The 23,054-nt window shown below is 42.6% G+C and overlaps 1 protein-coding gene across 2 annotated transcripts in view; it reads right to left on the bottom strand.

The window, feature by feature from the left end:
• The window catches only part of elmo1 (engulfment and cell motility 1 (ced-12 homolog, C. elegans)), a 102,471-nt gene that overhangs the window by 53,292 nt on the left and 26,125 nt on the right, over window positions 1-23,054 (bottom strand). The window contains exons 1-8 of one of the 2 annotated variants that reach the window (XM_061092667.1): window positions 20,373-20,531; window positions 11,530-11,693; window positions 6,253-6,293; window positions 6,008-6,080; window positions 5,865-5,915; window positions 5,618-5,787; window positions 2,250-2,285; window positions 474-573 (exon numbers count right to left, since the gene is read on the bottom strand). In XM_061092667.1, the coding sequence (XP_060948650.1) occupies window positions 474-573; window positions 2,250-2,285; window positions 5,618-5,787; window positions 5,865-5,915; window positions 6,008-6,080; window positions 6,253-6,293; window positions 11,530-11,607 (549 nt within the window). In that variant the 5' untranslated portion in view covers window positions 11,608-11,693; window positions 20,373-20,531. Of the gene's footprint in view, window positions 1-473; window positions 574-2,249; window positions 2,286-5,617; window positions 5,788-5,864; window positions 5,916-6,007; window positions 6,081-6,252; window positions 6,294-11,529; window positions 11,694-20,372; window positions 20,532-23,054 lie in introns of those variants that run through there. The other variant, XM_061092668.1, reaches the window with a different exon arrangement.

Genomic DNA, 23,054 nt, shown 5'->3' with positions numbered 1-23,054 from the left:
GCAATATAGACTTCATCAATAGAAATATCACAAACTATATATCGTGATAATTATCGATAGCGGCAGATATGAACATTTTAATTGTGATATATTGTTTTGGCCTCATCCTGCAGCCCTAGGGGGAAACCATGCAAAGCTAAACCAAGTCAACTGTAATGGGTTATGTGTTGTGCATTATTAATTTGGGATAATATGACTGCAAGAGCTCTATTTAGCTGATGGGTTGTAAAGAACAGTTGTGTTAATATACCGGCGATGACTCTAGTGTAAGTTATACACCGATGTAACGATTACACACGTACACACATTGTAATGTAACTTGACCAGGGAGCTTTTATTATAGACGGCGTCAAAACCAACGTGTGTGTGTGTTAAATCAATAATTTCCAGCTAATATAGTGTAATTGAACAGCAGCACTATGTCCGTGTCAAACCCCAGCCCTGTTACTGAATGAGTCATTTCCCTGGCTGACCTTCTTGATGAAGGCCACAGAGAAAGTGTCCCAGGAGACGATGCCATGGTCCATCAGCTCCACAAAGGCCGTCAGAGTGAAGGACAGCAGGTCGCCAAAACTACGAGACGACACAGGGACACACACAAACCATAGGAAACTTCTCTGTAGCAGATGGCCTGGAGCAGTGTATAGCAGCAAAGCCCAGATGGCCGGGAACATAACGAGGAATGAGCGATCAGCGAGAGACAAAGAGAGAGGTGGTGGAGGAGAGGAAGAGGACAGAGGACAAAAACAACAGAAGTTCAATGCTGCGACCAGGCTCGCTGAAGAGAGAGAAAATCAAACAGACAGAGAGAGAGCAAGAAAATGGGGGGAGAAGGTTTGCGATGCAGCGCAGACAGAGTGTCCTCATGGAAACAGCAGGGGCCTTCGGGGGGGCCAGCAGGAGCCCAGCAGCACAGGGTGGCGTTCAATCAGGACCAGAAAGCTACATTATAGAATGAAGTCATGCAGTTACAGAAATACAGGGAGAAATAAATCACGCTGCAGGAGTCGCAGGAGGCCAAAGCAGGGAACACATTATTAAATGTCTGTTACATCAAGACATATTACAGCGGGAAGTACTTAATGAAAAATGGAGGAACTTTAATCAAATATTAAAAAAGTTTTTCACTGGCAGACAGGTTATGTTAAAAAAAATCTAAAAATAAAAGTTATTCTAGCTGACGTGTTGAAAACTGCTCCGTTAATGCAAGTTTGTATTAATACTTAGTACTGAATGACTTGATGGATTGGTTTTACAACACTGACATCTACTGCTCAAATTTGGAATTGCAGAACTGTGTTTTCAACTTGTGCTGAAGTGTGTATCTGTTCAAGATTGTTTCATGTTGTTACTGTTTTAATTAAATTGTATAACTTGCTATAATCTAACAACAGTAAAAAGATTCTGACAAAAACTGCATCTTAAAATAAAATCTAAACTAAATTCAGAATTTAATCAATTGATGGATTTTACCAGTAACACTGTAAATTAAAATCTTGTTGAACGTGACCTACTATTGCCACATATGGATCGACAGAGAGCATCATGGGTAAGTGTGCCGTGTGGGAGGTGATTAGTAAACAGTCAAATGGACAATTAGTAACCGACAGCTGAAGGACGAAGAGGCGTTTTGCAGATGGCACTAGGCACTGAGGTGACACACTGTGGTTAAACTACTGGACGCTACATGGAAGAGCAGAACACTGATATTAGTGGATAGATCATTAAAGGCGGACGGAGAAAAGAGAACCTGGATGGTTTGCTGATTTTCCATCAGCTCATAATGATGAAGAGGGAAAAAGTGGCTCCCAGTGAGTCCCAGAGAAATTTCCCCTCAACCCCTGAGTACCGTGTTGTAAAGAAAACCAAGATTTATTTCACGGTAAGCATTGACTTACACAAGAAGTAATGCTACAGATTAACTTTTACTTTACAATGAGTTTTCTTAATTTAGTAAATTTTTTTGTTTTAGATCAATAAATCTTAGTCTTCTATCAGTTAAGTCGAATATTAAAGAAGTCGACTTAAAAAATTCTGTTGCCCAAAACCACATGCAAAAAAAACAAACAAGTACCACACAGATTCTGGCATCGGAGCCTTTAAGTGGTATACACGTAGAAATTATTTCCCATAAGGTAGTGGGGCCAGAGTCTTAATCATGCAGACTCGGTCAGCAGGTTAGGAAGAGCAGAGAGCCAATGACGTTACCCGGCCGGAGGGTTGGGGTATGGGGGGGTGGGGAGCCTTACCATGGCTTCATAATCTTCTGTAGTTTCTGATAGCGCCTGAAAAGATTCAAGAAACTTTGGCGTCACAGTTGGGAAACAAAACACCCGACAACCTTTAGGTGTCAGCACTGAGCAGGGAACAACACACATCACAGCTGGTTGACAAGGTAAAAAACAAAAACATTATTTCTTACTGTACAAATAAGACACAAGTTCAATTTAATGTCAATATTTTACTTTCATAAACTGACTTATAGTAAACTCCTTGAACCAGTGAGTTTACCCAGATGCTGAGAGCACGCCAAGCAGAAACAGATGAAGAAGCAGTTTGCTGCAAAACCTAAATTCACATTGAAGCTTAGGTGGAGATGAAAATGCACAGACATTAATTTAACAACCCTTTAATTTAATATTTCAAATGTCTAGATGGACAACAAGTTCTATAACCACTTGCTGATATGGATTTATATATCATGGATGAAATGCTGCAGTAATTAAATCACACACAAATAAAGGGACAATGGGACAAACAAAGACGTGTCAGAATCTTCCCTGTCATTCTGCGTAGCCCACGGAACAGACAGCTTTCACGTGCAGAGACTAACTGATGAACACAACTGAAATGGTCTAACCCAGGAGAAATGTGCAGGAAAGCTTTTCTCAAAGCCTTCGAATTTTATAAAAGCGTTTTTTTCTGTGAATTTTCTAAACTAAATTATGTTCACATCCGCGGTATTGATGTGACGGCAAAACTCACAGCAGAGATACAAAAATCTTCAAACTTTGGCAATTACAACCAAAATTAACTGAATGGTTTCGTATCAATATGTCAGTGAGACAATGTGCTTCTTCTTTTAAGAGAACTTTCCCTTTAAAACAAGACATAAAATGCCTCTTTCCATTATTTATCTCGAAAATAAAAACACTTAATGAGATGGCTGAGTTTGCTGCTGCCCAGAAAACTAAGGGCCCAAATACATCAATATTTCAACGGTGAACCTTCACCTCATTACCAAATCTGTGCAAGCAAGGAATTGAATAAAACATTCACTTCCTGTAGCGAAGCAAATCGCAACATGGCTTCACGTGGAGCTCAACCTTGGTGAACTTTGACCTGCTTTGCATTCCTGTATGCATGACCACGCCCATGTACTTCTGTTAAAATGGAAACAAATTCTTCCTCCAACTTTTAATCAATGGATTAGAGATGTTCTGAATCATTCATCTTTAAGAAAATTCGATATGCTGCGCCCTCATCTTGTTCACTATTTGGTAACTTTTGGTCAATATTTATATATTCATTTATTATCTATTTCCTTGTTATTTGTGTTCTTTGTGTCACTTGTTATACTTATCATTGAACCCATTTCATATTGTAAATTGGTAACAGCTCAAGATGGTAAGATTACTAGTGTGATGGTATTTTGTAAATCATATTGTTTTTAATTATCTAAAAAATAATAATAAGCTGGTTGAAGCTTCATGATGCATTCTCAACAGTTGTTTCTTATTTTAGTCAGTAGAGGGCGATATCTGCCTACGCCTTGTGGAGCGGGTGTTGGCAGGAAACGCAGAACCGAGTTCCACATGAATACAGAATCTCTGGCAGAGGCATGGAATCACAGAGTCGTCAGCACCGGGCCTCTTGAACAGTTACCGCTCACCAGGTTGGTTGTCAGGAAAACCAATGAGTGTGTGTGTATGTGTCAGACACTGATATCTCTATCACACACACACACACTTGTGCACCTACGCACGGACACATACTTTTAAGCTCTCCAGCCCTGAATAACTGATGCATAAAAACCGCATTTAACGAAAGAGCCGAGAGCCGAGTGGAGTCAAGACCGGTGCTGCTGTGATGGCACCTCGCTCACTGGGAGATCAAACTGGGTCAAATATCTGCTCATTTGTTTCATGCAGAAACAGAGAAGAGACTTAAATGACTCGCTTCAAAATTGTAGAAGTGAGCGTTATGCTAGAGGTGTGGTCTGATAATACGCAGAAACAGGAGACGTGGTTTCTGCTGAGCAAGAGATTTTAAATGCCCGGGGGGGGGCGTGAAACTTTATAAAAGACGCAGACTAAGACACTGTGCACGTTAAGTCTATCGATGTGCAGCTGTGTAAAGTGTTTTGGGTTTTCTTACTGACCCCTTGACCTTGTGTCAGTGTGTGGTTTTAGAGCAAAGTTGTTATGCAAATTACTCTTCAATCCATCTTTTCTTTCACTGGGAAAAAGGATGAATAATGAGAATTGCATGAGGCGGAAAACGCGAGCGACCCGGGCGGCTGGCGGCCGCTGCCCTCCCTGCCAGTTTGAACCGTGTGTGTGCATGTGCGTGTGTGTGCGTTTTTACACTCCCACAGCAGCTCTCATCTGGGTTTTGACTCTGGCTGGCCGGATCCTTGTATTCACAAAGAATGCTCCTGGCACACACACACACGCACACACACACACAAGCATTCATGCACAGACACACACACACACACTTCCTCCTGGCATCACGGCTGAGAAATTCTGCCTCAGCGAAAAATGTCCTGCCTGTAACCTTCGGTTGAGACGGTCTCCAGGGACCGCCACCCCCGTCAACATACACATACACACGCACGCAGACAAACACACACACACGCACACACACGGAGGCGTGCACAGACCCTGAACAGACAGAGACCAGTGCAGAGCTCTCTTCTCAGTTGACTGTAATATCAGTGTCACGCTCAACAAAGAAGACGGGCAGGAGCCCATGGGCATGTCCTACAGCTATAATAAAAGCTGATTCTTCTCTTTTGGGCTGTGATACTCATGGATGACACCTTTAGTGTGATAGAGGGTTTAAAAGGTATTGTACTGTGGATCCAGTGTAGCTGTGGCGTAGACGCGTAAACTGTCCAGTCACACACATTCTACATGGAGACAGAACAATCTGTGGTTGGACGGGTCAAGCTACTTGTGTTTTATGGGATAAGTTGTTCCTGACATATTTCGATAGGAAACTGAAGGAAACTTTTGCCTGCCACACTTTATTACCGAGCTAGCTTATTTGTTTTAGAGCTAGACAGAACAAATCATACCATTATTGGCGTTTAATGGGAGTCGCAAATTGCTATGTTAATCTGCAGCGATCTAATGACTATTGAAGTCTGACCTTGGTATAAGAAACATGAGGAATATAAGAACATAAAAATGACGAGACTGAACTTCAGAATGCACAGTGCAACGACCACAGAATATGGTCAAAGCTCAACCTGACAGTTAAACCTATAATGGACCTGGGTCGTGTAAAGACGCATTGCTGTAACTAATCCCTGGTTAGTCAGAAAACGTCTGTGAAGTGGACAACAGTGCAGAGATGGAGACGAGAGGAGATGGACGGACAGTTGACTTACTCTGTCCCACTCTCCACCATCTGTGTGAGCAGGGAGATGCCGTCCAGGTTGATGAACTCCTGGGCGAAGGTGATGTCACGGGACGCGTTGGCCAGGTCCTTCAGAGACTCCAGCTTGGCGTCCATGCTGGAGGACTGGATCCGCTCATGGAGCTGGACAGCGGTCTGGTACTGGAGAGGAAAGACCTTTATCTTCATCTGTGCATTCACCCTGAAAGTCTTTTCATATAAAAAGGAATAGAACTTACAGGAGAGGTGGTCAAGCGCAGGATCGAGCCGTTCTTGATGTCATTGCGATTCTGGGGAGGGTTACGAAGATAAAAGCAGAAGTTAGAAAGGAAGTTTTTTATGAATATATTTGACTGTCTGGAGAAAAAGCACAAAGGCAAACCTTTTCTGTGATGTAAAAATTTGTTGCGTCAGCGATCTGCAGAGCAAAGTTTTCATGGTTCCCCAAGGACCACCTAAAAGCCATTGGATGGGGAGAAAACATTTCATTGCTTGTGAAAACGTCTTCTGTAAAATACAGCTAGCAAGATTAAAGCACAGATAAGAGATGGAGGGTGACTTTTACAGGAAGTTTTATTCTTTAATTAATGTACACACACACATTGGAAACAGAAAATGCAGACTCACCCTTCACACACTTCTTTAATGATGGCTGAGAGAGGCTTTTTCTGTGGAGAAAGGCAAAGCTACATTTAGTCCAGGGTCAAAAGTAGAGTTCCTAAAACAACAGGCAACTCAAGAGTGAGCTGCAATCACTTTATATTACCGGACTGGCACAATGAGCCACTGTTCTACAGGAGCCTGTATTTATCTTGCTGTACAACTGCTGATGTGGAAGCACTGACCGTGTCTGTTGCACTATTTCATTCACTATTACTGTTCGTGGAACGCTTTCTGCATCGGTGACACTGATATTCTGTGGTGGAAGCGGAACTTTTGTTTATAGCATTTATATTTATATAGTAATATATCGTTAATCTTACTCTGCATTCACTGCATTTTACTGTATAAACTATACCTTGCAGTAGGGCAAGTTGCAGTTTTTTCACTTAACAGTATAGGAAATGAGCTCAGTATTTAATAACTAAAATGAAATCAAAAGTTTCCCAATTTAAATTTGGAAATATGTCATTAAATGATCAAACAAGTGGATGAACCAATTTGCCCATTAAATGCCCAACGCTTGATACTGACTGTCTATAACAGTTGCATTATGTTGCTGTGTTAATATATTAATAAAAAGAGTCTGTCATGAATTCTCACCATAATGCTCCATTTTCCTGTAACACTAAAAATACATCTTGCTTGACGAGTCTGTGCTTTGGCTCCTGTGAAATTCTGAATGAAGGACATTCATATTTTTCTTTAAAGGGACTTTCCTACCTATTTTAAATGTGAAGGTCAGTTTACTCAGACAGAGAATATTCAGGCTGTGAAAACAAGTGGCACATGTCTACTGGGAATTTGGAGGAGGATTCCCAATGTGAGGAGGTGAGGAGTTTAGGTGTTAACACATTAGGTAGGAAGGGCCTGATGAATGTGTTTTAGTTGCATTATGGGACATAGACAAATGCATTTAAATACATTTTCGGAGCTAGAACCATGATAGAGATCAGGATTTTCACCAGTGTTGCTCCATTTACTGGCCCAGGAGTCTTATCCACAAATCCAGTTTAGAGCCGGACTGAACCCCACAGTCTTTTCATAGCACACAGGCACCGGCATGTGCATAAAACCACACAGTTCTAACCGTGCACATGTATAGACAGCAATTTGGCGAGCATCTGTAACATTGTACAGAGCATTGTGGTTTATATGACGGCTCTCTATCACTGCTTTCCTGCAGTCAGAGCAGAAGAGAGAGAGAGAGAAGCTGCTTCAAAGAGCACAAGCTGTGGTGATGAGGATTTACAGAGAGAAGTGATGGTGGCAGGATGAGGCGGCGGGGGGGGGGGGGTGTTGTATGACAGGGAGGGAAAGACAGGGGGTGACAGAGAAGGAAGGTGGGCTGATACGAGAACAAAAGAGGGAACAAAAGATGAAACAGTGTAAAAAATTAAGAAAATTACATAAGATGAAAGAAAAGCAACAGCGCAAACAGGGAGAGGAAGAGTGGAGGGGGCAGGAGAGCGAAGAACAAAGAGAAAGAGGAGTGGAGGAAAATGAGGAACTTTAAAAATGTGTGTATGTATGTGTAATGTGCGAAACAACATCTATGAGTTGCAAAAAGACATTCAAGGACATTTTCAAAGGATAAATTGTGTAGCTAAAATTTAAAAACAGACACGAAATGGAAAAAACATATATGATATTACAATATATAAGAAAAATATACTGATTCAGCATCACACACTATCTTACAAACGTTCAAGAGCCTGAATACCACTTGGAAAATCCAGGATTTAACTCTAAATGTTTTATATTTCTTTCTTTCGTTTTCATGAGGAAACTATTAATATGCTCAACCCATCAAAGAAACAGTTAAATCTCTGCAATATCTTAAAAGGATATGAAACCCCTAGTGCCTTGCTCTGAGCCATTCCTCCTCTCATCAAAGCTTCATCCACTTTGGACATGTATTATTAATAAACTAATACATTTAAACATGTGGAGCTTTAACTCATAATATAAAGAGGTAATAATCTTTTACCACATGTGCAAAGTTTTGTTTAAGTTATGATATCTGCTCCCTTAATTCTGCCCTTTAATCTGCTGATTTAGATCCAAAATAAAAGGGGGAAAAAAAGGTAAATATAAGTTGAAGTTTTCTGAAAGAAACAAAACGCCTGGCTTCTATTTTACAAGTGCAAAACCTTGGGTCTTTTTTTTTCATTATAAACTAATTTAATTTGTGTTTATGTGGTATTATTATTCCATTAAGTGCTCCACTTGAGAGAAGTGTTTCTTTCCCCTTGCAAACAGTTGGTTGGATTTTTATTTTTTTAAGATGGTTACTTAATTCTTAATTATGCTTATAGAGCCAGATTTTGCTTATTTTATCCAAGTTCAAACTCTCTTATACAAGATTCCGATTATAGACATGTACACCTTAGTACTACAGATGAAGTTAAGAAGAGCTGGTAACACAGTGGAGCATTTATCAGAAATAGAGCCAGATTTTGACCTCAGGGGGGAGTAATGGACTAATATCAACATGGATAGAAATGTAACCAAGCAATTTTCTGCTAAGTTTGCTTTATCAACGAAACATCTCAAAAGTCGATAGCATGTCAGCGTTGCATCTACAGCTTGTTTCCATGGCTGCAAGAGGCCAAAAAACATTTAATGCAGGATCTAAGAATGTGTTTATCAGATATTTCTATAACCATTTAAGTATATAATGACAATTCCATCTATAACCTAACTGCTGCTTTACAATACACCTTCAGTTTGACTCCCGTTTGTTTCTGCTGGAATCCTCATGCTAGTTAGAAAATCTTTTTTCTCTACGAGCAAACATTTCTCTAATCACTCATCTCACCACACACACACATACAAACACACATACACACACACAATCACCTTGTCCTACCCTGTTATTGCATTTCTGACAACCAACAACACTAGAGTGCTATTGAAATTGTCTGCGCTCGCACCAATTTACACACTACACTGCACAGATCTTGTACTTGTGTGCCTATAAGGCGCCGAGGATGTTTGGAAAGAGGGAAATCGGCGTGAGATTTATGCAGATACACAAACACAGAGGGAAACAGCTGCACCTTAACACAACAAGGCACCGAGGAACGCAGGCACAAAAATACACACACAGATACCCATATACAAATGGGCACAAGTACACATATACACAGCTGTCAGCACACAGGCACACACACACACACACACTTTAATAGTAACAAGTATGCATGTTGCCACAAAAACACACCCACACACCCTCGTAAACAAACAAAAAATACACACACAAATTGATATTCTTGCAAACAGACACACACACACGCGCGCTTTCTGGGTCTCAAGACAGCGAGAGCAGCCGAAGCCCACTTCCTATCGCATGACTCAGACAGCCATATGCTGCTGCAGGGCCTATTGTACAGAGGAGATGAAGAGGGAGGAGGAGGAGGAGGAGGAGGAGGAGGAGGAGGAGGAGGAGGAGGAGGAGGAGGAGGAGGAGGAGGAGGAGGAGGAGGAGGAGGAGGAGGAGGAGGAGGAGGAGGAGGAGGAGGAGGAGGAGGTGGGTATTTGACGGCGGAGCACAAGAGGAGGAAGAGGAGGCACAGGGCAAGTTTCACAGATACGACAAAAGACAGGGAGGAGGAGTGAGGGGGGAAGAACGAGAGCGAAAGCAAAGAGGGCAAAGGAGGAGGAGGCGACAGATAGGAGAAACAAGAGGAAGATGACAGGATGGGGGGAGACAATTAGAGGAGAGCGGAGGAAGGAGAGGAGGAGAGGTGGGTTTAAAGAAGTGAAGACGTTTTACTATTCAAACAGCAGAAAAAGAGGCATTAAATACACACGCTACATCCAAAAAATCGACACTCCAGTGTTTACAGAAAACCCAGAAGCACATGTCCTCTGGTGTTCAGTGTTTCATTCAGTGGTTCATCCATTGAGAAGGGCAATCATGGCTCCAGTTGCCACGGTGACTCATAGCTTGTACAATCATTAGTCCGTCCATGAGTCACGCACACACACACGCACACACACTGTATCAAACCACGCAACAGTAAACAGATTATCCCACCTCACACACACGAGGCCGTCTCGTCACTGTTTGGGCTAATTCTTTTTTTATTAGAATGTCATCCAGTGTTTGTTAGATCCAGCCGTTCGCTGACCGACAGTTATCACCTTTTTCTGTGGATTCGTATTGATCTGAAACGCACTGTTCTCTCTTCTAAAAGCCGCCGATCGGGAAATCAGAACAGTGTCACTCGCCCGGCCCGTACATTTACAAACAGGAGGGTGTGTGTGTGACCTATACCGTACTGGTTTGGGAAGAGAGAGGGGTGTGTCTGTGCTAGAAGAGTGACGACATCTCCTTTACACCAGTGTTAGTGGGTATATGCAGGTTTTTAAAATGTGGGTAAAGATACAAAAAAATTGTCGCGATTGACTCATTTCTAAAAAAATAGTTGTTTTTTTCTTTTCCTGGTGTGTCCGGGGAAAAAAGTGCACTCTGCCTTCAAATGAGTGCATTCACCCGGGTGTCAAGTTTCCATCGATGCCGACTGGAGCCGATAAAAACCTCTGTCTACTGCTGCAGATTCTGACCCGGGAGTGAATGCTGATTGTTACCGTTCACGTTGCAGACAACAACCAGATGAAAGCAGGTGTTGGTGAGTTTTTTAAACAGTTGAGTCTTGTGGAAAGAACGTGGTTGGCTCAGGGCCCAGCATATAAGGCCGTATTATTCGGTCCGGGGGTGTTTGGTTAAAAAATAAAGTGCCTGCATGCAAATGTCTTTACTTCCTGAGAGTATTCTGAAGTCAGCAAAGGGAAATCCAGAGGCCTCCTTACTATGGTTTAGAGCCGCGAAGCTGGACACTATTGATAAACATTGATAAATAATACCATCAATTTTCCACTGAAGTTGAAAATCTGATATTCATGTCAAGCATCTTGATCGTGAATTCCAGTAAACATATTGTGTGAATTACTGGAATATCTTAGGAATTTGTTATGCTGTCTTGAGGCAGTTTGATGGGATTTAATCAAATCCAGCGTTGAATTCCTTATCGAATGTAATTGTGTTTTCCTGTCAACATTTCCATGAAACCAAAGTCATTAAAAGAGTGAGTCTAGATCTGTGACCTAAATAAACACACCACAGTTTTTAGGTCTAATTAATGATCACAGACTTTAGCTTGAAGAGAGACACAGTAATGTTTGTCATACGTGTGCTGGCAATAAGTCTTTTTTGTTTTTTGGTCCTCAGAGACCTACCTGGTCTATCTCCATGAGCTTGGGGAAGGCCCCCGGCCACTCGATGGCCACCTTGACGATGTCTGCCGGCGGCGGCATGGCTGCCGGGGGGGGGTGAGGGGAGGCGGTGAACGTCTCGCTGCCTCACACCTCTGTCACCACCACTGGAGGAGTCTCATCCAAACCTGCAGGACAGGAGTGAAGGGAAAAGGAGGATGATTAGTAAAGACATGGGTCTTTGCTTCCTCTAAACATTTTAAGAATATTATTCAAGACTAAAGAGTAAAGGTGAAAAAGTGACAGAGCTGAAAAATACATAAAAGCTGAGTTTGGCACAGCTCCCGGGGGAATGCTTATAAACTACTGATAACTCCAGCAGCAACTAAAGTGAGCAGCTCAAACCAATTATTCACCCTCACATATCATTTTAGGGTTTAGAGGAAATGAGTCAACCTACTTACACTGGTTAACTGTTATTTATAGAGATGTACACTCTGCACTCATATATTTTCACACCCCAAAAATATCTGAGGTCAGGCTACAATGCCAAATGTCTGTAGAACCACTGCTGATAACCACAGGAATCGCCCACAGCTCAAACACTCTCTCTTGTTGACCTTAAAAACTTAGCTCTTCATGCAAATTCCAGCGAACACCACTTATACAAGCTCAAGTGGAGACACTGTTTATTTTCGGTATTTGTTCACTAAGATCCATTTTATTTGCAGCCGTTGCACAATTTAATTTGCAGTGCAGAGCAGTTGCACGTGCTGCTGGGCCAGATAATTCAATAAATTGATTCAAATTGAAGATTATCTGCTAATGAGGTCACAGCAGGTAAGTGGGTTGATGGAAAGTCATTATGTTTTTAAGAATGTACGGCGCTGTTCAGTCGGGTTCAGTCATTTAACTGCAGTCGCAAATCACACAAATCACCCAGCAGCGTCTTCCTACAACTTCAAGAGTACAGACGCCCTGGTTCAAAGTTGTTTTTCGTACGAGTTGTAACATTTGAACACAAAAAGCAGCTCCCTCTCATTCACGAGTTGTAGCAGCACGTATGCCACAATAGCAGGTGAGCATGCAAGATACAGCAGGAGAAGCTTTAGCCGTCAGTCCAGAGAATTTCCCTCTAGGCGGTGGAATAAAGCGGCATTCCACAAAGATTTACACATTAAGGTCGGTTTATCCGTCACGAGGAACACAAACATCCATCAAAACACAAACTGTGAAGTGTGAACCTGAAATATTTTAATCTAATCTGATGAAATCGGTCAATGACATCACCCTGGTAGTTATGGCTCTAATTTGGAGACAAATGACTGTGTGTGCCTCCTAAGGTCTAAGGTCTTTTAACTTTTTCTTTACTTCTTGTCTTTGAGGTTTTGTATCCTTGCCTATTTGTCCTCTTCATGAAGAATGGCTGTTTTAAAAGGTGCTAAAAAAAAAAACTTTTAACCAGGAAAAGTGGAATAGATGCTGCATCCAACAGAGCACATCAACAAAATAACAAATATTCACAACATAAGTAGCTAAAGCTGTTGTTTTCTATTTCTTTTAATGAGATACACACAAGTGAAGCACTCAAAAAGACCCTGAATCTGTATTTGCAACCACATGCACCGTGGTTCATACAGACAGCAACGAGTTCTGAAGCACTCAAGCCTCTTTCATGTGAACACACACACGCACACTCATGTAACTACACTGAACTGAGCTTGTAATCCTGGGTGGCTCCTCCCTGGCTGCTGTCCCTGTGCAGAGGACTCCTGAGAGAGCACAAAAAAGCACGATATCTGACAGAGGAACAGGCAGCTGGATTGACCTGAAACCTTGTGGCTTTCTGAGATAAGCCAGCTGGATGTGATGGGGGAAAAAAAACATACCGAATCAGAGTTACTCTAACCCACACAGGGGGGTATCTGGTTAAAGGCACCTTTGTGTGTCTGCAGGGGTCTAATGAAACCCACCACTGCACAGTTATGAAGTGGGAAATGTAGCATCGATGCCCCCGAAACTGACTGAGGGAGGCATCAATGATTTACCAATCCAGCCTGTCTAGAAATCTTGGATCATCTTAATTCCTGGTGAAGAAGCCTGTTTACATATTTATTCTCAATCCATAATGCAACAACACTGGCTAAAACTAATTCCTGTGGGGACAAGTATTGAGGAAAGAAAATGTGTGTCGATATATACAGCATGTAGAGAGAGTAGTGAGTAATTTAATGTGTTTGTGTGTTTGTGTGTGTGTGTGTGTATGTGGACAAACAGTGTGCAGACATAGTTACTGTGTGATTGTGTTTGATGAGCAGGTATTAAGTTAATGATACTGTAGTATATGTAATGAGAGCAGCCTGGCGTTGTATGTATGTGTGTATGTGTGTGCGAGTCAACCCATAATAATCCACATAGCCTTTATTCAAGGGCCCGTTGCCATGGCAGCCGCTGCATCAAAAGCAGGAGATGTGGATGCATCCCTCTGTCTCCCCCTCTCTCTCTTTCTCTCTCTCCTAAGTGCGTGTCATAGTCAAGTCACGTTTGTCACAGCTCCACAAAAATGACTCAATCCGACCCTCTGCTTTGAATTTCAATAGTGAAACATGAACGAGTGTTTTCATTGAGGATTATAGTGCTTTAGTAACATATGTTAAATACTTTCTGAGGCACTTCAGTGCATCTCTGTGCCCCCCCCCCTCCCCCCTCCTCTGTAACCTCACACAGAGGGGGAGGAAAAGCTCATGGTGGTGAATGAGATGTGGAGAAAACACTAAGACAGATAAACAAAGCTACATGAGCACAATCCTGCAAACATTGCAATTAAAGAAACAAACGTGTATCGTTTAAAGAACAACAGCAGCAGCATCCTGTTAAATCCCTGTTGGGATAATAATGGGCCTCACAAACACAACCCTTACAATAGTCATCTGCTGTGTGTACAGATTTTAATCCTCCAGCTACAGCTAGAAAGAATCGACTGAACACAAAGATGTACGACGCGTCTCCATTCCCTCCCACTATCCAGAAATCCAGCCGTACGCTGCCATCTTGTGCATTTAGAACCAGAGGTATAATAACTAAATTAAATGACAAAAAACACTTGTGACAAACCTTAACGCCTCTATTTTGACTTTTCAGTACCACCCACTAACATGGAGGAGGTGGGATTTATGACCTATACTGCAGCCAGCCACCAGGTGGTGTTTGCTGGTCACAATTCTTTAAAGTAACAATTTAGGGATCCTGTCCATGTAATGCATTGATGTGGAAAATATAGCAAACATAGACAAATATATCATTATTGAATTGATTAAATTCTTAATTAAAATCAACGACCCAACTTCTGACTTGTTCAACTTTTACCCTCGGTTCTTAATTTTTGTTTTTGTGCACACAGTTTCCCTGCCACTGACGGATCGTTTCCTAACATTTCAGACGATTTACTCTCAGTTTTATCTCTAAATAATGTGGTTCTGAAAATCTGACAAAATCAATTTGTTTAACATATCTGTCTAATGGCTTGTTTTTCTGGCCCAGTCTGCTTTCGTGATTAGCGATGCTTCAATATTCCCGTATCTCAGTAATTCATTTGGTGAAAACAATGCAAACAGAGAGAAGCAGAAAAATAATGACACCAATTGTAATAAACAGGAATTATCCCTTACAATGGAGATAGGAAAGCTAATCTGTGTGTGAAGTCACTGTCCTTTTGACTAAGGGTTTGTGTTTTCCAGTAACGAGTGTGTGTGTGTGTCTGTGTGCGCGTGTGTGTGTATTCCGAGCACCTTGTCATCATCTTCTGAGAACTATATGACTCAGAGATGGACGGCCTTGAAGCTTATTGATTGGACTGAAACACACACACATACCAGGCACACACACACACACACCACCGTAAATCCCTTGAAAATGGTCTCAAACCTAATTGAGAGACACAGCGGTTCAACACACCGCCATGAGCAGCAACCATTGGATCAACATGTTTTTCCTGCAGTCGACACACGCTTCAAATAACAGACTTTCTCAGGCGTGTGTTTGTCTCCATGCATCCTCCACATGTCGTCATAGAGTGTTTACTACGGCCTGCGTATCAATCTGTCGCTCTGGCATCTCATCGCAGCCTCCTCACACTGTAAATGGAACCTTGTTATCGAGCTCGCTGCTGTCAGAACTCATCACGTCAGAGCAGGTGATTTGCTGCAACCTGGTTCAGCGCGAGTGCGAGTGAGCGCTGGGTTTATCCTTCCCTCTGCCAGAGGGTTAAACAGGCCAACGGGACACAGAACTCACTCCATCTCTTTCCATTTCCAGGAGAACGCTCCTGCCAGTTTTGCAGGATGGGACCTGGCTTCCTTCCTCTCCTCTCTTACTCGTGCATTTATTTTATCTGACATCTTCTGCTTCCATCAATCTCTCCCCCTCTACTAAGTGTTTTTCTCCACAGAACAAATTATCTTTCCAGATTATGATGAAAAAGAACATCAACCAGTCGCTTCCACACTATGTCCAATCATTGGTTTAACAGGCATTTAAGATCCGGCCGCTGGTGTAATTGCACTTTTGCACTTTACGCAATAACATGTTGCCAAAACCATCAAACCACTCGTTTAACTGGATCTAGCGGATCAGCATGGTTGTAATTGTTCAATGTGTCTTCAAACACCTGCCGTAACCAGAGAGCGATGTGCCGCTGCAGGGATTAGTTTTAGTTACAGTAGCCCATAATTCTAACAGATTAACTGCAAAAGAGTGGACATAAACTAAATCTCGTGTTACGCTCAGAAACCTGCGACCTGATCCGCTGCCAGAGGTCGAAAGCCAAGAACAAAAACATCAATAAACAGGGGAGAGAGGGGAAAGAGGAGAGGTAACACAGAGGGGGAGGGTGGGGTGGAGAGAAGTCCTGTGATTTGTTGGGCAGCAAGAGAAGAAGAGTGCTGGGTTTCACCTCAATAATTCATGATGATTAATCTGAGGGTCACATCATCTGTGGAGGGGGGAGGGAGGAGGGGGGGAAAGAAACCCAGGTGATGCAGTGATGAAGGTGGGAAATGAAAGAGGAAGGTTGCGTAGAAGGTTAAAGTGAAATAAAGATATTAGAAGAAGTATAATGAAGAGGGCAGCACTAGTGGTGCAGTGGTTTGCACTGTCGCCCTCACAGCAAGAATGTTCTTGGTTTGAATCTGAGTTACTTTCCATGTGCAATGACACAACACAAACATGCAAGTACAGCGAAAGTCCAAAACTGGAATCTCTAACTTGACCACGAAGGTGTGAATGCGATGTGTCTCAGTGTGTTGGCCCTGCGACACGCCGGGCTGTCACCCAGTGTCTGCTGGGATTGGCTCCAGCCCCCTCACAAAGTTGAAAGAATAAACGACATAGATAAGGACGGATAATGAGGAGGAAAACGGTTTGAAAGATATGAGAAAAAAAAAAAATCAAAACAGAGCCAGTGAAGAAACACTAAGATAAAAGGGCAAAAGTAAAACACGCAAGAGGACAGAAAAGAAGCAAGTGTTGGAAGTGAGATGAAGAACGACTTTTCCAGAGCTATACATGTAAGTGATAAGCAACTAATGGTTGGAGAAAACAACTCAAATCATTAGTTTCGACACCTTCACCCTTCATATAATATATTTTATTTCCAGCTGCTAATTAATCTATCAACACCACCTTCTAATGGGAACCTTTCGAAAATTATAAAAAATGAAGATCTCTATTTGCTTTTTTACACTTTGATGTTCTTTTAATTAACGCTATAGCTGATAGAGCGATAAAGGGGGGGGGGGGTGAGGGGGTGAGGGGAGACAAACAGAGGAAGGGCATGAATATCAAGGGGAATGTGATCTAAAGTAAAGTGCAGCCTCTCTCACTCTGCTCCTCCTGGGACCTTTTAGCAGGAACCCTGGTGGTGGGAGAGAACATGAGGCAGCAGTTTTTTTACAATGTCAACCCTGATGAACCTCAGGCTTATAAAGGAAAGTCTTTGTTGGCACATTCCCTAAATTGCCAGTGTTTAAATTTTAGGAGATGACCTCAGGCATTTGCATTTAATTGCCACTTCATTTGAAGCCGTCTGCCTGGCCCGACACAGTTCAGACAGTGAGATCCTCCAGAACCTCTGCACCCGTCGATTACATGATGAAATCACTCAGTTAACTCACGTCTAACTAAGACTAAAGCAGTTTAATACAAATGTCCTGCCATAAATCCCACCTTGTGCTTTTTTACAAAGTAGGTTCTCCTAAACTAGGGGGATAATAGAGTTACATTTTTGCAGAATTCTGAGTCAGTTTTCACATAAGATGGAGGGATACTAAATAAGAACTCTAATATCAAAAAAACACAAAGACTACAAAAATATGATTTATACAAATGTGCATCTTCGGTATTAGTTTGCAATATGCAACTTCACAGCTAGATGCCACTTTTTGACAGGGTCATTTCACAAATGCAGAAATCTGAGAGCATAACTTCCCTGAGCAAATAGAAGAAGAAACTGAGTGTGAGGAGAAGGACTCAGACTGAAGCACAGGTTGTTCACATCTGAGACAAACCATTTTTCAGCAGCAAATCTGGTTATTTGAGGGAAAGCACAACAACACCTCAACATGAAATGCTCCTAAAATGAGAAACCGTACTCTCGAATAAAAATAGGAGAGAAACTCCATACCTATACAGGCGTATATGCAGACATCTGCGTGTGGGTGTGTCTGTATTAACCTATGCAGAGGAATGAATTTCAAAAGGAGCCATTCTGGCTCTTCACCCGATGCCTCTACAAAGGGCCCGCCTCGCCACGGGGGCCCTGGTATGTGTAAGAGAGTGCGTGTGAATCTGTGTGTGTCTGATCCTTTATCTGAGAGCTGAGACAAAAGACCACTGACAGGGTGCAGAGAACCACGAGTTATTGTTGCTCCGAGCGTGACGCCTTCACACACCTACACACAGACACACACGAGCCACAAGGTGGTCATGTTACAGCCTAGAGGAGAGGTGTGACCTCACACACTCTCTAAGTCCATATAGAACAGTGGTTCCCACAACCCTTTTATTCAATATTACTTAATCATTCATGATCCAGAAATCAATAGTGGATGTTACAATATTTTTTTCATGCAACTGTATCAGCTCTGCTCTATTTCTGCATTTGTTTGTTATTTAGCAGGATTATGCAAAAACTAATGGACGGATTGCAATGAAACTTGGTGAAAGGATTTGGGTCAAGGGAGAAGGCAGAACATTTCAGTGCGGATCTGAATCTGGGGGTTGATCCAGAAATGTATTTTCTTCCACTTTCTTTAATATTGTGAGATCAGGTGTTTTTAAACATTTTCCTTAATCTCTTCGAGAATCAACTGACTCGTTTAGGGGACTGATATTTATGTGTCTTTGCAATTTGGTGCAGATCGAAACCAAAATCCGGTTCTGACGGGCCTTGGTGGAGGTATGTGCTCCACTGAGTATCGTTCTAGTTTAATATTAACTTCTATCTTATCACAAGGTTTGTTTCTCTTTTCAACCCTGAAACTGCAGAAGTATCTACAAGGTGCACAAGTGCTACTCATAGAGAATAATAACACAACAACACACCAGAGTGTCAAGACAAAAAAACAAAAAGGCAGAAGGAGATGATGAAAATGCTTCTGTGTTATGCCCAGTTCCCCAACACACATACACACACACACACACACACACACACACAGGAAACTGCTGGCTCGAAGACAAAGGGCTGACAAAACAGCTACAAATAAAGGAGGAAGACAAAAGGAAAAGGGGGAAGGCTGAGGTCAGGGTTTAGAAATATGTCTTCTGCACTCAACCCAGGCAGGAACTCTAAGAGGCTCAAGATGCTACAATATACACAATAACAAGAAAGAAACATAAGATCATAGAATGGAATCACAAAGCGCCAGATACTTTTCGTGAACTCAGCACGGCACCTTCTAAAGTCGAGAGTTCTCTCTGCGTGATTCATGCTGGGCCGCTCAGCAGGCCTCTCTCTCTCTGTGACAAAGCCGCACTAGTTCTCGCTGCACCTCTGTAACCAGGATATCCTGTCAAACGTAGACACCAGCAGCTGGTGACATGTCTCTACATCAGCAGACATCCGACCCCCCGCACAGGCGTGAGCCCTTTAGAAGCACATGTACAGGGGAAGCTACTATACGTGTGTCCTTGCATCAGAATCTGCACACACAGGGAAACGGGTGAAGCATTGAGCTACAGCAAATTGCAGAACAAGGCACAAGCCCGAGCCTAAAGAGTGAGTTTCAAGCAGAGCAAGCCAGCAATTTGTGGTGCATAAGTGAGTCAGGAACGTATATAGAGGTACTTGATGGCATTCTGCAAACGTTTGGAGGCAAGGACACGAGAAAACCCCCACAACAGCAGACACTCGCCAGAGGAAGAGAAAAAACAAGGCAAAATTAGGGCTACAGGCGCACAGCTAATCCATAATGTGGATTGTGAAAGAACCTTCGTACTGCCAAGTAATTACTTTCCAACACAGCCGATTTATCAGCTGTGTAAGTATGCTCTCTTTATCCTTTTCAGATTCATAAACTACTGACACCACATTTCCATCCCGTCAAAACCACGAGGCAACAACGCTCGAGTGTCTTCAAAACATACATCCTCGCGATGACATTTCCATTCTTTTCTGGTTAGATACGGAAAACAAAAATCAGTCCAGTGTCGAGTCAGCCAAGAAGCATGTAGAGTATAAAACAAGACGTACAAGAATGTTCATGCCCACTGGTGACACAGAGGAGGCAGGAGAGTGCACGGAGCCTCACCCTGAGGCCTACTGCATCCTGTGGGGCACGAAGTGAGAGTTACAAAAAGAAGTGAGGACTCACCCGAAGAACTTGTGTTTTCTCTCCCAATCAATGAGTTTCTTGTGCCAATAACTTTCCTGACCTCTCAAGTTTAGTTCTCTGACTGTAGGTGAAATCTCTTCAGCATCATAAGCTACAGACAAATACCTCGCGACTGTCTGTGACTGTCTGTGCCTCAGGCAAAACAACGACCAAAAGAGTGCAGAGAGAGACGGGCTGAAGGAGGAAGTAGGCGTTTGTCGAGAAAAGAGGAAACGGGTCTGCGAGTGAGAAGAAAGCGGCAAAATTCAAAGACGAAGATGACAAGTGAGCGGGAAGACATGGCTGGAGTCTAAGGTTTAAGGTAAACATGTGAAGAAAGATAGCAAACAAATAACTTCTGGGAATAAAAAAATAATTGGCAGTTATATCTTCTATGGGGTCTACGTTCTCCACCTTCTGCATCAGTCCTGCAGCCGATTTCAGACATTGTTTTTCTGAAAATGTCAGGAAAATTTGTTCTGGACATTTTCCGGAGTTTGCTTTTCATATATGATGAACAGATGAAGAAGATTGACGTGTTCCGCAACATTCAGGCGACAGCATCTGGGTAGGAGGGAGGACATGACGCATGATTTATGCTGTGGAAGTAACAGTCTTTTGTGTTCACAGCACATCTCAAATCTCGTTGTCGTTTCCAAGTTGACATCTTCATCTTCCATCATGTATGACACCTCTTTCCCGTCATGAGAAGTTTTTATTCTTCCAACTTCTCATCCATCACTTGTTAGCAGTATCATCGAAATGCCCACTCGCTCTCTGTGAATCCTCCAGACAGTTTCCTGCTGTACTCTCACATGGGCTCACACTCAAAAATGTGGAGTTAGTCGAGAAAAACAGACTCTGACATTTGCACATAGAGTCCCTCTAGATCATTTCAGGAAAATGTCCAGATTTCAGTTTAAGCATAAAGACAAAAGTAGGAATCATCTTCCACAAAAGTAAACTAAACAAGATATACTGCTACTGAGCTTTAGAAATTATGGTGGGAGGATTTTATTACCTTCAACAAGAGCTTGTCTCACTGTTTCTTTCTAATTCCAATCATTACGCTAATCACCCCTTGGCTGCTGCAGCCTCAGATTTGCTGGACAGTGTCGTTTCAGTCGCGCAATACATAATTGGATTTCCCGAAAATGTTAATCTAATGATTTAATGATTAACAGTGAAAATGATTCAACCCGTGTGTCACGCCCGGGCCATGATGTTCGCGTGTGCAGTGCCTGAACGCTGATCCGCTGCGTCTTGCGAGCGTGTATTGTTTACACAGGGAGCGTGTCAGCTGCATATTTGCTGCAGAGCTGCTCCAGGTTTCTGGTATGACGACTGCTTTTAATTGAATGAAAGCAGGCGGACATACTCAACTGAATGCCAGCACACTACAGCATAAAGCCGTTTACGTCCTGTCCTACAATAAACAAATTACAACAAAAAAACAGAAACGTGTGCTTTTACTTTGAAACATTTACAGGAAGAGTTGCAAATATTGATGTTCCAAGTGGTACGCAGAGAAAATGGGCAAAAATCAAAGTGTGGCGGCTCTTAACTGATAACATGGGCGCAACAATAAAAAGAAAGATTATGCACAATGCACATTGGACCCTGTCGCAGCCAGTGAGACACGGGTGTTAGTCAGTGTGCCACACGAGTCACAGCAGACAACGAAGCTCCAAGACATCATGCTAAGAAAGTGCAAAAGGGAGGAATACACATATTAACCTGACATGTTGTCACTACCACAGACAAGCTAGACTCAGTGACGCATGTAATACTGTCATCTGCAGGAGATTACCACTTTCACTTCCACCTCTATACCGCCACACATGCTGATGCAACAAATCTAGGAGTCTACAACAAGCACCGGCAGAGTGATTCACATAATTTGTGCTGTCAAAAAAGAAAGAAGTAGAGCACTGATCATGACCTAAGAGGCTAAAGGCCCAAATGAGACATTTACTCGTTGGAGCCCGGCGATGACATCTTCGTTTCAGAGTCTGAGAGGCTCCAAGTGCAGTGTCACACAAAAACAGATGTTTACTCCACCCAGGCTGAGGTCAACTCGGCCTCATACGAGCCTCGTAAATGCAAACGTCCCAGACTTTTCGTTCCGACTCAGAGTCCCAGAGGGTTACAAGTCACCAAGTAACGCAAACACTTCAAGGCAGCAACACCAGTGTAAAGAAAACAAGCAAAGAGAAACATATCTTATCCCTAATGAGTCGTTGAATGTTAGAGACAGACGACTGTGAGGCAAGATGCTCACGTTTCGTCATTTCATCGAAGCCGAAACCTGAATGCCACTGAGACCTGAGGAAGTGAAAAAGTTTAGAGGACCTCTATCACTAATGACTTCTTGCTACACAAAGAAAAACATTGGCCGCGAGCTCCACACAACTGTCCGTCAGAGCCAACAGCGCTGAGTCAGAGAGCTCACCGGGGGGGTCTCCATGTCAGAGCTTCAATAATCTATCCAAACTATCTCCGCTCCCCCGAGGACACCCCGAGTCTGTGTACGCCTTCAGCCTGACTGACCCTCCGCTCAGGATGTCTGTCGTCATTTCAGATTTCCCCCAGTTCAACTACCCCCCCCTGCTCTTCCTTCACTCCCTCTCCAGACAACTACCGCCAAAATTCAAAACTTGTACGTTTGGGAACAAAACTATT

This window comes from Limanda limanda, chromosome 19, assembly GCF_963576545.1.
Source record: "Limanda limanda chromosome 19, fLimLim1.1, whole genome shotgun sequence".
Lineage (NCBI taxonomy): Eukaryota > Metazoa > Chordata > Actinopteri > Pleuronectiformes > Pleuronectidae > Limanda > Limanda limanda.
Note: the sequence above shows the minus strand (reverse complement) of the source record. Positions and strands in the feature narration are given on the sequence as shown.